At 39.0% G+C, this 17,321-nt stretch overlaps 1 protein-coding gene across 2 annotated transcripts in view; it reads right to left on the reverse strand.

Annotated features, from left to right (window-relative positions):
• LOC126469798 (microphthalmia-associated transcription factor) overlaps nucleotides 1-17,321 on the reverse strand; it is a 387,123-nt gene that overhangs the window by 217,966 nt on the left and 151,836 nt on the right. For both annotated transcript variants that reach the window (XM_050097055.1, XM_050097053.1), the window contains exon 2: nucleotides 8,400-8,592. In XM_050097055.1, coding sequence (XP_049953012.1) covers nucleotides 8,400-8,592 — 193 coding nt within the window. The remainder of the gene's footprint in view (nucleotides 1-8,399; nucleotides 8,593-17,321) is intronic.

The following is a 17,321-nucleotide window of genomic DNA, read 5'->3' on the forward strand; positions in this document are numbered from 1 at the left end:
CACATGTCACTTGCCAGGTGAAAGATTTGTTTTGAGAAACCTTCAGTAATTATTGCATCATCTCTATGGAATTTCACGATGTGTGGCCTTCCTGACCCGGTGCCCTAAATCCACGTGACTTCTGGTTGTGCGGTTATCTGAAAGATCGTGTGTATCAGGAATGTATCGAGACTCTTCCTGATCTGAAGGATATCATATAATGACATATTGCCCTGATTACACCGGATATGCTGTGGGCAACTGTTGAACAAGGCATGTTATGGATGCGCAGCATGTTGCTGAATTGGGAGACCATACTGAAGACATGTTGTACCTGGTGAACATATCCTATTAAACTTAAGATTAAAGGACAGCACTCGCCAAGAAGCACTGAGTCATCGAGAAGGACAACTGGCTATCTTTTGGAGCTATCCCTATCCTTTGACAAGCTGGAGAGTGTGCCCCCCCCCCCTCTCTCTCTCTCTCTCTCTCTCTCTCTCTCTCTCTCTCTCTCTCTCTCGTCCCTCCTCCTCCTCCTCCTCCTCCTCCTCCTCCTCCTCCTCACAGGAAAGGCAGATGTCAGACTGAGATTAACTGGAAGAATCCTCAGGAAGTGTAGTTCACCCATAAAGAAGGTAGTTTATAAAACCATACTTGAGTATTGCTCATCAGTTTGCATCCTTAGCAGATAGGACTGATAGGGGAAATGTAGAAGATTCAAAGGAGGACAGCACATTTCACTATGCATTTATTTAGTGAGTGTGAAAATTTTAGGAAAATGCTAATCCAACTCCAATTGTAGACACTAAAAGAAAGGCATTTTGCATCACAGTGTGGCATATGGTTAAAACTCTGAGAGTTTCAATTCCAAGAAGAGTCCATCAAAACAATGTTTCCACTTATTTATATCATGTATCTTGCAAAAAAAAAACATCAAGATACCAACAATTGTCCTTCCCAATCACCTTTCACAATGAACAGGAAAGGTGGGGAGATGATGTAGTACACACAGTATCCTCTACAACACAACTTAAGGTGGCTTGTGGAATATATACACAGAACTTTAAACTTCTTACATACCCATTAAAACGCTATGGCCAAGCAGCTGTACGTATGAGGTTAAAAATTTACCATCAACTAAATGGTAGGAATACATTCACTCTAGAGCTTGATTCTATGAAAAGGTTGCTCTTTACTTTACTAGTGGAAAATTGCTATTATTACATTGAAGAATTCATGTATGACAATTTCACAGTTTGAAGAAAGGAATTTCATATTTTTCTGTAGACTGTAAACCAGTATGAGTATTGTACAGTTGTATCACAATAATGTATGTGAAACAATGTAATAATTTTGTATCACAACTTACAAAAATGTTTCATTGTAGATCCTGACATATCTACAGCATGACAACTCAAATCATATCTAGAGCAAAACTGAATTCCCTAAGAACCCAAGGCAAGCATTTTACACTACTGAAAATACCAAACTAATTAAAACTGTGCACCATATTGACAATTTAATCCAGCTCTCTGCCTTCCACTATCAACAGTACTGTTGACTCAATCAGATGCCATGAGACAAGTAGTAAATTATCCAAAAGGAACTCGCTGGACACAGACTCATTTCATATGCAAGTGTAATGGCATGGAACCTGCAACATGGATAACTGGAAGATGTAAGCTTCATCACAGACAGAACTGATTTCTCATACTCTGTTTATCCTACTTTGTTTGGTTATACATTAACATACATACTCTGTAAATCACTGTGAACTGCGAAGAGTGACTGTGTGTGCTTTAATTAGTTTAATTTTGTCTGCATGCCACCTATGAGGACAATACAATGGGAACTGAAGAACACTCAAAATGGGTTCTTAAAATTTTGTAAGTAGCCTTTGGTGGCATAATTTTCATTATCTTTATGAATGCCAATTAAGATTTTTCAATATTCCTGTGATTCTCTTTCGTGACAAATGAATCTGACCATTCATGCCACCCTTCTTCGTATGTGTTCAAGATCCCTCAGCTACATTATACTCTGCAAGCCAACTAACAGTGTGTAGTGGAGGGTACTTCTGGTACCACTAACTGATGACCCCTTCCCTGTTCCACTTGTGAGTGGTGCATGGGAGAGATGATTGTCAGTAAGCCTCTGTATCAACTCTAATTTCTCAGATTTTCTGCTCGTGGTCATTCCGTGAGTTGTATGTGGAAGAAAATAATATGTTGTCAGACTCTTCCCGGAAAGCGCTCACTTGAAATTTCTATACTAAATCTCTCTGTGATGCACAATGCCTCTCATGTAACATCTGCTACTGGAGTTGGTAGAGCATCTTTTTAAAGAACTTACACCAGGTAAACAATCCTGTGAGAAACATGGCACTCTTCATTGGGTGTTCTCAGTCTCTTATCAGTCTTACATGGTAAGGGTCCCAGATTGGTGAGCAATACTCAAGAATTGGTTGAACAAGCACCTTTTAAGATACTTCCTTCATGGATGAGCTATAGTTCCTTAAGATTCTACCTATGAATCTCAGTCTGGCATCTGACTTTCCTACTACTTGTTTCACGTGGTCATTCCACTTAGGGTCACTCTGCATAAATACTCCAAGATAGTTTATGGTAGATACTGTTTCCAGCAATTTATAATCAATAGTGGAGTCGTGCAGCAGTGGATTCCTTTTCCTGTATATGCGCAGTATGTTACATTTATTTACATTCATGATCAACAGTCAGAGCCTGCACATTCTTCAATCTTCTGCAGGTCATTCTGCAAATTGATGCTGTCTTCTGGTATTGCTACTTTCTTATAGATGGACAGTCTTAAAGAGCTTCCCATAGTTTCTACTAGATCTTTTATGTGCATTGTAAACAATAATGATCCTATCACACTTCCTTGAGGCCCTCTGGCAATTTCTTCTGCAACTGTTGATTTTATTCCATTAAGACCAACGTGTTGAGTTCTGTCTGCAAGGAAGGCTTGAATCCAGTCACTAATCTGATCTGATACTTCGCAAGCTTATATTTTTTTCACCAAACAGCAATGCAGAACAGTATCAAGTGCCTTCCTGAAGTCAAGGAACGTGGCATCAAACTGAGTGAATGGACCTCATGGAGGAACAGAGCTAGATAAGTTTTGCAAGATATCTTCTCTCAGAATCCATATTGATTTTTAAAAAGGAGATCTTAGTTCTCCAAACACATCATAATTCTTGGGCATAAAACATGTTCCATAATTCTACAACAGATTGACATCAATGATGTAGACCTGTAATTATGTACCTCTGTCCTACAACCCTTCTTGAAAATGGGAATCACCTGCACTTTTTTCCAGTTGTTAGGTACCCTTCACTGCTCTAGCAATTTACAATAAACTGCTGCTACAAGGGGAACAAGTTATTTCACGTAACCTTTGTAGGATCTTATGCATACCTGATCTGGTCCTGATGTCTTTTCACTACTAAGTGATTGTAGTTTCTCTCCTATTCTGAAATCAGTTATCTCCCTATCTGCCAATTCAGTGTTCATACAATGACTGAAAGGAGGGACCGGGATACAATCTTCCACAGTGAAACAATTTCAAATGACTGAATTCAGCATTTCAGCCTTCTCTCTGTCTCTTTCTGTTTCGGTGCCAGTACTGAATAAATGAATAGAGGATTTTGAACCACTTACTGATTTTACATAAGACCAAAACTTCTTGGGGTTTTTACTCAAATCAGTTGACAAAAATTTACTTTTAAAGTCACTGAACGCTTCTCTCATTACTGTTGTTACGCTTATTTTTGCTTCATTCAGCTTTTGTTTGTCAACTAGGTTTTGACTTCTTATGAATCTGTGCTGAAGCTCTCTTTCTTTTTGTAGCAGATTTCTAACAAGGCTATTAAACCACAAGGTGTCTTTCCCACTCCTTAAGACCTTGTTCAGAACATACTTGTCTAAGGCATACTGAACAATGCTTTTGAATTTTTTGCATTTGTGCTCCACGTCCTCATCCCCAGCACTGAATATTTGATGCTGACTACTCAGACACTCCACAATTTGTATCCTGTCATCCTTGTTAAACAAAAATATTTTCCTACATTTCTGAACATTCCTTGTAATACCAGTAGTCATAGTTGGTATCACAGTCTCATGATCACTATTACCTTTCTCTATGTTAACCGATTCAATAACTTCAGGTCCATTTGTTGCTAGGTGCTCTTTACCTTCTTGAGTTGGTTCTCTAAATATCTGTTCGAAGTAATTTTCATACAAGACATTCAAAATAATGTCACACAAACATTTCTCTCTGGCAGCAGTTTTGATAGCATAAGATGGGATGCACAAGTAATCTGTAAGCAGTCTATTATGCAGACTGCATTTTCCTAGTATTCTGCCAAAGAACTGAAGTCTACCTCCTGCCTTACCTACGACTGAGCCTATGCCATCATTAATCTATACTGTACACAAGAGACATTTTAAAATCTTTGGACAGTTAAATGTTCAACATATGGAAAAAACACACTTACTGAAAGACTGTTTAGAATAAGCAGTTGAAAGAAGATTGAGATTGACAGGCTAGAAGATTCAGAAAAAAATTGTAAAGTCTTTGTATAAGCTCATAAGGAGAAAAAGAGTGCTTTGAAAGAATTATTGGAAGAATGAAAGAAACACCACTGAATTTGTGGAGCAATTTTGGTATGATTAGTAGATGGCACCTCAACTTTTGTGCCCCATGTGCAGCAGCACTTAATTCATGAGAACTCAGGTTAAATTTCATATTCAGCCATTCAGATATATGTTTTACACAGCTTATTTCCTTCACCATCCCTGTCTTATCAAAGCTTAAAAAAAAAACAGTGCTGCTACAAAACCCAGTGGGACAAGGAAGCACGGGAACATCACGACTTCAGTACCCAGATGATGTGCAATAAGATCTACAAAATATTGTTGTCACAGATGTAGACGCAAGATGCTGGACAGGGATGGATCTAATGATATCCTAGAGCAGGCAGAGGCCTATCATAGGCTGCAGGGCCAGGAAGAAGAAGAATAAATGGGAAGCAGTAGTTAGTATCACTAAACAGGTCTCTGCAGAATATTCTTGAGTTCACAACACTCATGATTCTTAATATTACATACTTTTGAGCTCTGAAAACTTTAGCTTCCTCTTAAAAAAATCCATGTATCACATTATGGAATGAGAGAAAGCAAAGTATGTAAGTTTTTTCATTTTTATTCTATCGATGTTTGACAGCATTCACACTGCAAATAGAGATTTTTTTTTAGGCATTTCAGTAGTTTTGCAGTATGCTTCTCCCAGTTGAAGATATTACCAAGCTGAAATTCCAAGAATTTAACACTTTAACTTCTCCTATCTCTTTATCATCATATTTTACGTATATACTGGAAGGAAACCTCTTGAAAGTTCTGAATTGCATGTAGTGAGTTTTATCAAAGTTTAGTGATGAAGAATTGTGTAGGAACCATTTGTTAATGCCCACGAAAATTTCATTAACTTATCTTTCCAAGACTATATTTGATTTTCTATTCATTGCAGTGTTTGCATCTACTGCCAACAAAACAAAATGGGTATCTGGTAATGTTACAGATGAAACATCATTGATATACAGAAGAAAAAAAGTACAGGGTCTAAGATGTGTGTGGTGACCCAATTAGTTCCAAGTTGGATGATGCCTCATATATTAATGCATGTCTCTTTCCTATTGAAAGCCCTTGTTTCCCATCATAGACATAAGATCTGAATCATTTTGTAGCATTTCCTGTTGCACAATAATATTCTAGTATGCCAAGATTCCTTTGAAAGATCGCAAAATACACCAGTAGCCTATAATGTATTTTCTACTAGATTAGGAACATTCTTGCTTTATGTGTAGTGTAGATAGCCTTCTTAATATCAGAACCCTTTAGAAATCCAAACTGTGACTTCACTAATATATTATTTGTTATCAAATGGTTAAGAAGCCGATTGCATATTATCTTTTCTAAAAGTTTTGAGAATATTGGCAAAACTGAAATTGGATGGAAATTTGACAGTATTCCTTTACCTCCTTTCTTAAATGAAGACTTAACTTCAGCACATTTCAGCCATTCCGGAAATATCCACCAATAAAAACTGGCTACACAGAAAACTTAATATTTTATTAAACTCAGAAGCACACTCTTTAATTCGCTTTATTGATACTTTATCATAATCAACAGATTCACTCGATTTTAAAGATTTTAGGTTGGATATTACTTCTACTGGTGTAATGGGGGTCATATTCATATTGCTGAAGTTAACTGTAAGGACTGATCTGATATATTCCACGACAGCATCTACTGAACCTGACAAAGTAATGTATTGTAGAGTAACTTCACACCTTTGTAAAAATAAAGTTTTAACAAAATGTCAGGTTTGGTTTTCAGAAGGGTTTTTCAACGGAAAATGCTATATATACTTTCACTAATGAAATATTAAATGCTCTGAGTAACCGGAAGTCACCCGTTGGGATTTTTTGTGATCTATCAAAGGCTTTTGATTGTGTAAATCATGGAATACTTCTAGATAAGCTCAAGTACTGTGGTATGTGCCACAAGGTTCGGTCTTGGGTCCTCTGCTGTTCTTAATATATATTAATGACTTGCCATTCTATATTTACGAAGATGCAAAGCTGGTACTTTTTGCCAATGATACTAGTATAGCTATCACACCCAACAGACAAGAATTAACTGGTGAAATTGTAAACGATGTTTTTCAGAAAATCATTAAGTGGTTCCCTACAAATGGGCTCTCATTAAACTTTGACGAAACACAGTATATACAGTTCCACACAGTAAATGGAATGACACTATTAATAAACATAGACTTCAATCAGAAATCGGTAGAATATTCAACATTTCTAGGTGTGTATCCATTGACGAGGGGTTGAACTGGAAAAAACACACTGAGGATCTGTTGAAATGTTTGAGTTCAGCTACTTAGGCTATTAGGGTCATTGCAAATTTTGGCAATATACATCTGAGTAAATTAGCTTACCATGCCTATTTTCATTCTCTGCTTTCGTATGGCATCATATTCCGGGATAACTCACCATTGAGTAAAAGAGTGTTCATTGCACAAAAGTGTGTAATCAGAATAATTGCTGGAGCTCATCCAAGATCATCGTGCAGACACTCATTTAAAGAGCTAGAGATCTTCACTGTAGCCTCACAATATTTATATTCACTTATGAAATTTGTTATTAACAATCTGAACGAATTCAAAAGTAATAGCAGTGTACATGGCTACAACACTAGGAGAAAGGATGATCTTCACTACTCAAGGTTAAATCTAACTTTGGCTCAGAAGGGGGTAAATTATGCTGCCTCAAAAGTCTTTGGTCACTTACTTAATAGATCGAAAATCTGACAGATAGCCATATAGCATTTAAAAGGAAATTAAAAGAATTTCTTAATGGCAACTGCTTCTACTCATTAGATGAATTTTTGGATGTAGTAAGTGGGTAATTTCCCCAACACCCCCCCCCCCCACCCCCCAAAAAAAAAAAAATTAAAAATATTAAGTGTCATGTAATATTTTGTGTAATGTAATATCTTGTATAGACACCTTTTATTAACCTGACACATTCCACATCATTACGAAGTGTTGTATTCATGATCAATGGAACAAGTACTAATCTAATCTAACATTACCTACTTTTTAGTCACAGTTATGAAATGCTTGTTAAAAAGCTCTGCAACACAGTATACATGTTCCCAATATATTATTTATTCTTAATGCTATCTGCTCATCTTAATGTCTGATCTACCAGTCTCCTCCTTCACTATACCCCAACCTATCACTATTTTGTTATCTGATGCAATTATCCTTTTTCCTATATTGTATTTACTTTGATTGCCATATTACTATCTTTAATACTTGGCAGTATATCCTGTAATGAGCTATACCAAACATCAGACCAGTTTCTGAGTGATAAGTAGTTTCCTTTTGGTTTTAAAAGGTACCTTTACTTCTCGAATAATCCACGGCTTCTTTGTAGACTCTGGAGTAACCTGGGTTAATTCTGGGGAAAACAGTTTAAAAAGAAAGTAAGGACATCATTAATAAAAGTGTTGCATTTTTTATTCACACCATGTGGACTGTAAACACCACTCCATTTAACGTGTTTGAGGAGCCTGCTAAAATAATTAATTTTGAACTAATGTGTATCACATTTTATATCCTGTTCAGTGCCAACATTTAACAAAAGCAACTGCATATCATGGTATGAGAAGCCATTGTAAGGTCTGTGCGCCATAGTTCAGAAAAAAAAGGAAGTCGTATAGCTATGGCAAATGGTAAGTATTTACTTTTGTGCCTTAAAAATTATATTTAAAATTAAATATAATCAATACTGTCTCTGCACATACTTCTGAAATGCCCATAACAATTACCTGTAGCACTTGTGGCGGTACGTCAATACCAAAGCTGTGAATGTTGACTGGAACTTTAATAGATGTTGAAGCACTTTGCTGCTGAGCCTGCTTCTCGGCCTCTCTCCTCTCCTCCTCCTGCCACTTCTCCCTCATCAACTGAAGCTTCAGCTGTGTACGGGATGTAGGGGTCACAGTTTTAAATGTCGGTGGACTGCAATTTGCACAAGAAAAAAAATACCATTTAGACCATAACATAGTATGTGGCATAGCAAATCTAGTGTAAACTCTACATGTAGTTAAAAAGAGAAACAATACAAAACAATGTTTCCTCAAAGATCAAGTGTGACACTCAAACTAGTACCTTAGGCATATTTAAAAAAATCTACTTACAAATTTCTCTAGGTTTATAAAATCATTATTCTTTTCTCTTGTTTATAACATACGCCCTTCACTTTACTCCTTAATACAATAATATAAGATACAAGAAACAGTCAGTGTATTACACTAAAGAGGAGACTAGCCACACAATGGCTGTTTCTTCACAGCAAAGCCTTGAGAAAAATTACAGAACTTATGATACTGTACCTCATACCATTTACTCATTCAGACACTGAATGTGGCCTCCTAATCTGCAAAGACTATCTTACCTTAGCCAACTTGTTAATTTTCATTATTTTTCATTTAGATTTTCATTGATTATTTATATTCATCACAACAAATAAGGGCCTACTTTCACATTTCTTGACTAAAATGTAGATTTTTCACACATGAACTGTCACACTGATCTCAAGGTATTGAGTATATTTTGTCTAAACAGGCTTTACCATAAGCTGACATTTACTCTGAAGGTCCCCCCCACATCGAGGTAACTTTTGGGTAGAATGTGTGGACGTAGGACCTAATACTCTATTGAACATCTAAGCACTCTTCAGAGATATTAAATATTCCTTTTCCAAAGTACAAAATAACGCATTTCTGAGTACCCCTTTTTACTCCGTATTTTCCACGTACACACAGTTCTACACTGAAGAGCCCAATAAACTGATACACCAGCCTAATAGCATGTAGGGCCCCCGCGAGCACGCAGAAGTGCTGAAACACGACGTGGCATGGATGTGTCTAATGTCTGAAGTAGTACTGGAGGGAATAGACACAATGAATCCTGCAGGGCTGTCCATAAATCTGTAAGAATATGAGGGGGTGGAGATCTCTTCTGAACAGCACATTGCATGGCATCATGTGTGGCTGTCCTTTATAGATTAGATTAGTTTTTCATTCCATAGATCCGTGCTGAGGAGATCCTCATGGTTGTGGAACATGTCATTTTTTTTAAGCTGAAATAACAATACTAATAGTATGAATATATACAATACATCATTTGTTTAGAAGGAGTTGGCCACTAGTAAGTCTTTCAGGCTCCTTTTAAACTGATCTTTTAACAGCTTAATTGTCCTCAAAGTTAGAATTTGTAAATTTTGAAAAACAAAACCTTACACAGTTACTGACAGCAAATAAAACTTTAAGGACAAGGATAGTCATCAACAGCTCTTTCAGCCACATGCTCTTCTGATGTTGTGGGTTGGAGAATGCCACAGTGAAATGTAAGAAGGCTACTGCAAGGGCCTAAAACAAATGAGGCAGGTGCTCATCATCTACTTCAATGACTTCCTTATACTGCCAGTAGAAGTAATACCCTAATATCTAATGGAAGTAAGAAGAGTAATTCCACAATTAGTAGACAGAGATCGAAATCACCAGTCTCCTTCACGAAATCATCTTCCCTGCCATATTGCATTAAGTGGCAAGGAGTGTAATAGGCTAAACTATAGCTAGGTGAACTGAGGTGATACTACCAGCATAGGTATCACATGGAGAAGTTCAACTGATGTCACTGAGAAGACAACATCTCTGTGTCTGATCAATAGCAATGGAAACTTGAACTCTGGTCTGATTTGGGAGTAGCTGACAAACTACTCTGCAATTATAACTATGTAGGCTTCTGTGGCCAGAGTCAGTCAGCATGAAAGTTTTCTGGGCATGGTACCACATCACATTATAAATAATAATCACTGATGAAACCAATGTTTCGACTGCAGTTACTGTGACTGAGATGTTAGTTTCATCACAGTTATTTACAATATGATGCAGTACCACACCCAGAAACTCTCATGTTAACTATTCTTCTATTGTGTATCCAATGTGAGCAAGTGTATTGGAAACACTCTTGCCATAGTATATTTGTTACTGATAACATTTTACATCTTAAAAATCTTCTGATGGCTTGTAAAATCTATATGGGCTGCTAGATGAACTTCAGTGTGACCCATTGTTGCTTAATGCAGCCAAACTCGATGGCTGTTGCACTTCTTGATGTAATTTAATCCACACACTTGCATTTCTTCATGTAATTTAATCCACGCACTCCACTTTCATCAAATACTCTTCATGCTCGTGTTGGCATGGTAGTGGGTAACTTTCTCTTCATTTAATAGCAGTATGTACTTTAACTATAATGCCATCTGTCTGTTATTGTTTGATTTTTGAGAAACATTCCTTGCCCTTACTTGAAGCAAATCCTAACACAGAGTAAATAAAGACTGGAAATGATGCATCAGTTGATAGTCGTTAGTTATTTTCACTTCCCATTATAAATTATAACAATGTGGAATAAGTCACTTTACATTCACATCACAATTTAATTTGTAAATATGGCTACACGCTGATCATTTAAAAGGTTGGTTTGTCAGTGTTCTTTTTATATTGGATTTGAGTTAGTAATTCCTACCCACCACCTTTCACACATTACAATAATAGAAATCCTTCTATGCAATAGGAGTTGTCAAAGAGAAAGTTTTTCACTTTGTTTTCAAATTTTACTTTGCTGTCTGTCAGACATTTTACATACTCGGGTAAGTGATCAAAAAATTTTGTTTTAGCATTGTGCACCCCTTTTTGTGCTCAAGTCAACCTTAGTGTGGAGAAATAAATGTCATTTTTCTTTCTGGTATTCTGCTTATGTGTATCATTGTTCCTTCTGAACTGCACTGGATTATTTACAACAAACTTAATGAGGTATATTGTGAACCATAAATCATAATGTCCAACTCCTTAAACAGATGCTTACAGTATGATCGTGGGTAAGTACTACATATTATTCTTACAGCATGTTTTTGAGCAATGAAGACTTTCTTTCTCGAAGATGAGTTACCCTAGAACATTATTCAATATGACATTATTGATTGAAAATATGCGAAGTATTTCAACTTACTGGTTTGTCTCTTCCCAAGATTTTCATTTGTTCGAAGTACAAATGTGGCTTAACTAAGTAGTTTTACAAGTGCCTTTTCCAGTTAAAATTCTCATCAATACAGACATCTAACAATTTTTGAGCTTTCACCGTATTTATCTTTTCCTCGTCATGTGTTATACTTATTGGTGTAGCAGCCCTAGATGTGCAGAACTGAATATGTTGGGTCTTTTTAAAACTGAGGGTGAGACCATTTGCAGGAAGCCAAACAATCATAGTTTTAGGAACATTGTTTACCATTTCTTCTGTTGATGCATGTATGTTCTGACTGAGTACAATACTAATGTCATACGCAAGACGAACTAATTCTGCTTGCTGTATATTAGACAGAAGATCATTTGCATTATAAGGTGCAATATTAGACTTAAGATTGAGCCTTGAAGAACACCATACATGATTTCTCCCCACTCCGAGCAATGTCTCTGACTATGCTGGTTGAATTACTAAGCTCGACTTACTGCATTCTTTTGGTCAGATATGACATTATCCACTGGTTGGCTATACCATCAATCCCATAAAACGTCAATTTATCTAGGAAAATACTGTGATTCACACAGTCAAATGCATTACAAAGGTCGCAGAAAATACCAATTATTTGATGCTTGCAAAATTTGGTAAACGAACTTGTAAATGGTTTTTCTCAGCAGAGCAACTCTTCTGAAATCCATACTGTGATTTGCTGAGGATAGTAATGTTGCTCAGGTGAGATACTATTCTATAATAGATCACCTTTTCAAAAATTTCAGGAAATGTCAGCAGTAAAATAGGTCCGTAGTTATGTATCTCGGGAAAAACGCAGACGGATATGAGGGAACACCTACCCATTTATCTTGTCGCCAACTTTGGTAACGACTGCCGCGCGCGATGATGGGAATTAAGATGGCGGAGCTACACTAATTTGAGTATCCAACGAAGTATTAAAGATGTTTTGGTTCCGATCGTTGGAAACGTAAATATTAGTTTTTAACATGACAACAAACTCGTATTTCAAGGGGTCATGCGCAATCAAATTGTATTGATGGGGTAAATAGACATAAACACGTAGGAAACTAGACAGCTATTTGGACTGCCCATTACAATCCATAGCTGGCGCAATTATTGAAATTTGTATTTTCAACCTGCTGATAGCGCTTGCACAAAATAAAGCTATAATCTTCCAGCCTAATGTACTGATCGCACACTTTTCCTCGGCTCCTGGGGGGGGGGGGGGGGGGGCAAGGAACATAGAACAAGGGCGGAGGATTCTACGAGCGGAACCTTGTGATCGTCTCGTAGCTCATTGGCTGCTGAGGCAAGCTCTTCCCCCTCCTGCCAGAGCAGCCAGCTTACAGCTTATAAAAGGAATGAACGTGTAATAGGTTAATGCATCGAACAAGTAACACGACAGTTGAGAGTCGCCACAGGGACAAGGTACAGTCTTCTCGTTCATTTCTGTAAATAATAGTATCACTACGCACAACACCGCACATGGGTCTACACTATATTCAGAACGGCTGCTTATTGTTACAATACTGTCAACTAGCTTAACGCTCGCAGCGACCGTAAACATTGCAGTGCGGCACGAAATCAGCCAACTTCACCGATCGCATAGGGGCCAAGTAGAGGTGCGCTATCAGCAGACCTCTCAGTCTCAGCCACCAATCAATGTGTTGCCAGACACAAAAACTTCTTGTTCATATTCTTTTGCCTAACCAATTCACGACATGGATTCCGGAGACAGCGATCGTGTGAGACCCAACTCGCTTTATTTGTTCATGAGACCCAGAAAATAGTAAATACAGGCCCAGGTAGATGCCATTTTCCTTGACTTCGGCAGGCGTTCGATACAGTTCCGCACTGTCGCCTGATAAAGGAAAGTAAGAGCCTACGAAATATCAGACCAGCTGTGTGGCTGGATTGAAGAGTTTTTGGCAGACAGAACACAGCATGTTGTTCTCAATGGCGAGACGTCTACAGACGTTAAAGGAACCTCTGGCGTGCCACAGGGGAGTGTTATGGGACCATCGCTTTTCACAATATATATAAATGACCTAGTAGATAGTGTCCGAAGTTCCATGCGGCTTTTCGCGGATGATGCTGTAGTATACACAGAAGTTGCGGCATTAGAAAATTGCACCCAAATGCAGGAAGATCTGCGGCGGATAGGCACCTGGTGCAGGGAGTGGCAATTGACTCTTAACACAGACAAATGTTATGTATTGCGAATACATAGAAAGAAGGATCCTTTATTGTATGATTATATAATAGCGGAACAAACACTGGTAGCAGTTACTTCTGTAAAATATCTGGGAGTATGCGTACGGAACGATTTGAAGTGGAATGATCATATAAAATTAATTGTTGGTAAGGTGGGTGCCAGGTTGAGATTCATTGGGAGAGTCCTTAGAAAATAGGGCCCTTCAACAAAGGAGGTGGCTAACAAAACACTCGTTCGACCTATACTTGAGTATTGCTCATCAGTGTGGGATCCGTACCAGGTCGGGTTGACAGAGGAGATAGAGAGGATCCAAAGAAGAGCGACGCGTTTCGTCACAGGGTTATTTGGTAAGCGTGATAGCGTTACGGAGATGTTTAGCAAACTCAAGTGGCAGACCCTGCAAAAGAGGCGCTCTGCATCGCGGTGTAGCTTGCTTTCCGGGTTTCGAGAGGGTGCGTTTCTGGATGATGTATCGAATATATTGCTTCCCTCAACTTATACCTCCCGAGGAGATCACGAATGTAAAATTAGAGAGATTCGAGCGTGCACTGAGGCTTTCCGGCAGTCGTTCTTCCCATACGCGACTGGAACAGGAAAGGGCACTAATGACAGTGGCACGTAAAGTGCCATCCGCCACACACCGTTGGGTGGATTCCGGAGTATAAATGTGGATGTAGATGTAGACCAAACTGACACTTTCCAATCTAACCTCTATCTCGTGCTACGCTACAGATCAGTGTCGCCACAGCCAAGATTTCATATTTTTGAGTGGAAATAATTAAGAACTGTTTCAACATAAGAAGTTTTAAAGTATCGTATACACCCAGATATTTATATGAGTTGATTGATTCCAACTGTTTCTCACTCATATTGTAGTCATGGGCGACAAGGCTATAGTCAGGAGTGGTGGTGGTGGTGGTTAGTGTTTAACGTCCCGTCGACAACGAGGTCATTAGAGACGGGGCGCAAGCTCGGGTTAGGGAAGGATTGGGAAGGAAATCGGCCGTGCCCTTTCAAAGGAACCATCCCGGCATTTGCCTGAAACGATTTAGGGAAATCACGGAAAACCTAAATCAGGATGGCCGGAGACGGGATTGAACCGTCGTCCTCCCGAATGCGAGTCCAGTGTGCTAACCACTGCGCCACCTCGCTCGGTATAGTCAGGAGTGCCCCAGGGAAGTGTGATAGGAGCGCTGTTTTCTCTATATAAGTAAATGATGTGACGGACGGGGTAAGCAGCAATTTGCTGATGATGCTGTCGTGTAACGGAAGGCGTCGTTGTTGAGTGACTGCAGGAGGATACAGAATTACTATCTGGTGTGTTTAACGGCAGCTTACTCTACATGCAGAAAAATGTGAGTTAATGCAGATGAGTAGGAAAAAAAATCCCGTAATGTATTAGTAGTGTACTGCTTCACAAAGTCACGTCGATTAAATATCTAGGCGTAACGTTGCAAAACGATATGAAATGGAACGAGCACGTAAGGAAAGCAGCAGGGGAGACGAACGGTCGACTTTGGTTTACTGGGAGAATTTCAGGAAAGTTTCGTGTAACGGATACCGCGTTTAGAACACTACTGGAACCCATTCTTGAGTACTCCTCGAGTATTTGGAATCCCCGCGAGCTCAAATTAAAGGAAGACATCGAAGTAATTCAAAGACGGGCTGCGAGATTTCTTATCGGTAGGTTCAAGGTACACGAGACTATTAAGGAGGTGTTTCGTGAACTGAAGTGGCAATTCCTGGAGGGAACAGAACGTTCTTTTCGCGGAAAATTTTGAGAACCAGCATCTGAAGTTGACTGCAGAATGATTCTACTGTCTCCCTCCCCCCCCCCCCCCCCCCCCCACACACACACACGTACTTCCCGCATAAGCACCAAGAAAATAATAGAAATTAGGGGTCGTACGGAGACATATAGACAGTTGTTTTTCCCTTGATCTGTTTAAGAGTGGAACACGAAAGGAAATGACTAGAAGTGGTGCAAGGTGCCCTCCGCCACGCACCACACGGTAGCTTGCGGAGTATGAATGTAGACGCAGATTTATTACTTTTCTTTCATGAAGTGCGTACTGTTTACCATTTCTGTATATTTAAAGCTAGTAGCCGATATGTGCACCACAGTGGAAGATTATCCCACTGCCCTCCCCTTGTCCCTCCCAGATAGTACTTCACCTGGTTAAGAGCTTATTGCACCAAATAATTTCTGCGAGGACCAAAAAGTAAAATGATGGATTAGTAATGGTATCGGGCAAACATTCTCCCGGAAGCGGCGTGTTAAAGCAAACACCCGGGCGGTTCTGGTGTTGGATACACGAAATGTTTGAATGCGTTACGTGTTACGCAATCAAGTGATATAATACATGTAATGTAGGTAGAAATTACGCGTCACTGCGCATATCAGATCTGAAGAAAAATATGAGCAATATGATTATTAAGTTCTCTCGGAGTATTGCCGTGAATGTAATAATGCTGCGGCGAGTAAACTAAAAGCTACAGTGACTTGTGTGTGTAATGTGATGGCACCCAACTGAATCCTGATGGTAAAGAGAGCGGCAGCAATAAATGGAGGGTCATTCTAGAAGAATAGCCACAATACCCGTAGTACTGAGACATTTGTTCTGACATAGCCATAAGTCCCTACGCCACATTACTATTATAGGGCTTATGGTGCATCACTTTGAGACGTCTGCAGTTATTGAGAGTTTACTTCACTCACATAGACCTACTGTACAATGTGTAGCAGAGGACACGCAGTATACGGTTAGCATTAGCACCCTTTCCATTCCACTCTTAGACAATGTACAGAAAGAACGATTGACATTACGTCTCTGTACAGGTTTAAATGTTTCTGATCACACAGTCTTGATCGATACGTGGTTGCCGACCGGGGTGACCGAGCGGTCGGTTCTAGGCGCTACAGTTCGGGACCACGCGACCGCTACGGTCGCAGGTTCGAATCCTGCTTCGGGCATGGGTGTGTGTGACGTCCTTAGGTTAGTTAGGTTTAAGTAGTTCTAAGTTCTAGGGGACTGATGACCTCGGCAGTTAAGTCCCATAGTGCTCAGAGCCATTTGAACCATTTTGATACGTGGTTTCTATGCACGCAGGGAAGTAACAATTTCCTTGACTTTGTCCCCACCTCTCTCTCTCTCTCTCTCTCTCTCTCTCTCTCTCTCTCTCTGCGAAACCCTGCTGTGTTTATTAAAAGCAGTTATGAAGTTAGCTTTTTTTTTCATTTTTATAGTAACCCAGTAAGATTCCACGGCGCATGAAAGTGAATTCTGTGTAATTTAAGCTTAATAGGATAAGAGGAAGGGGTGCTCCTCGACAAGGAAAACGGAAAATCCCTGGAAATCAGATTTATCTGGTATATTAAAAAGATATTGTTCAGAAATGGCTGGTTAACGTATAATGTTATTTACTTTAAACTTAA

This window comes from Schistocerca serialis, chromosome 3 (genome assembly GCF_023864345.2).
Source record: "Schistocerca serialis cubense isolate TAMUIC-IGC-003099 chromosome 3, iqSchSeri2.2, whole genome shotgun sequence".
Lineage (NCBI taxonomy): Eukaryota > Metazoa > Arthropoda > Insecta > Orthoptera > Acrididae > Schistocerca > Schistocerca serialis.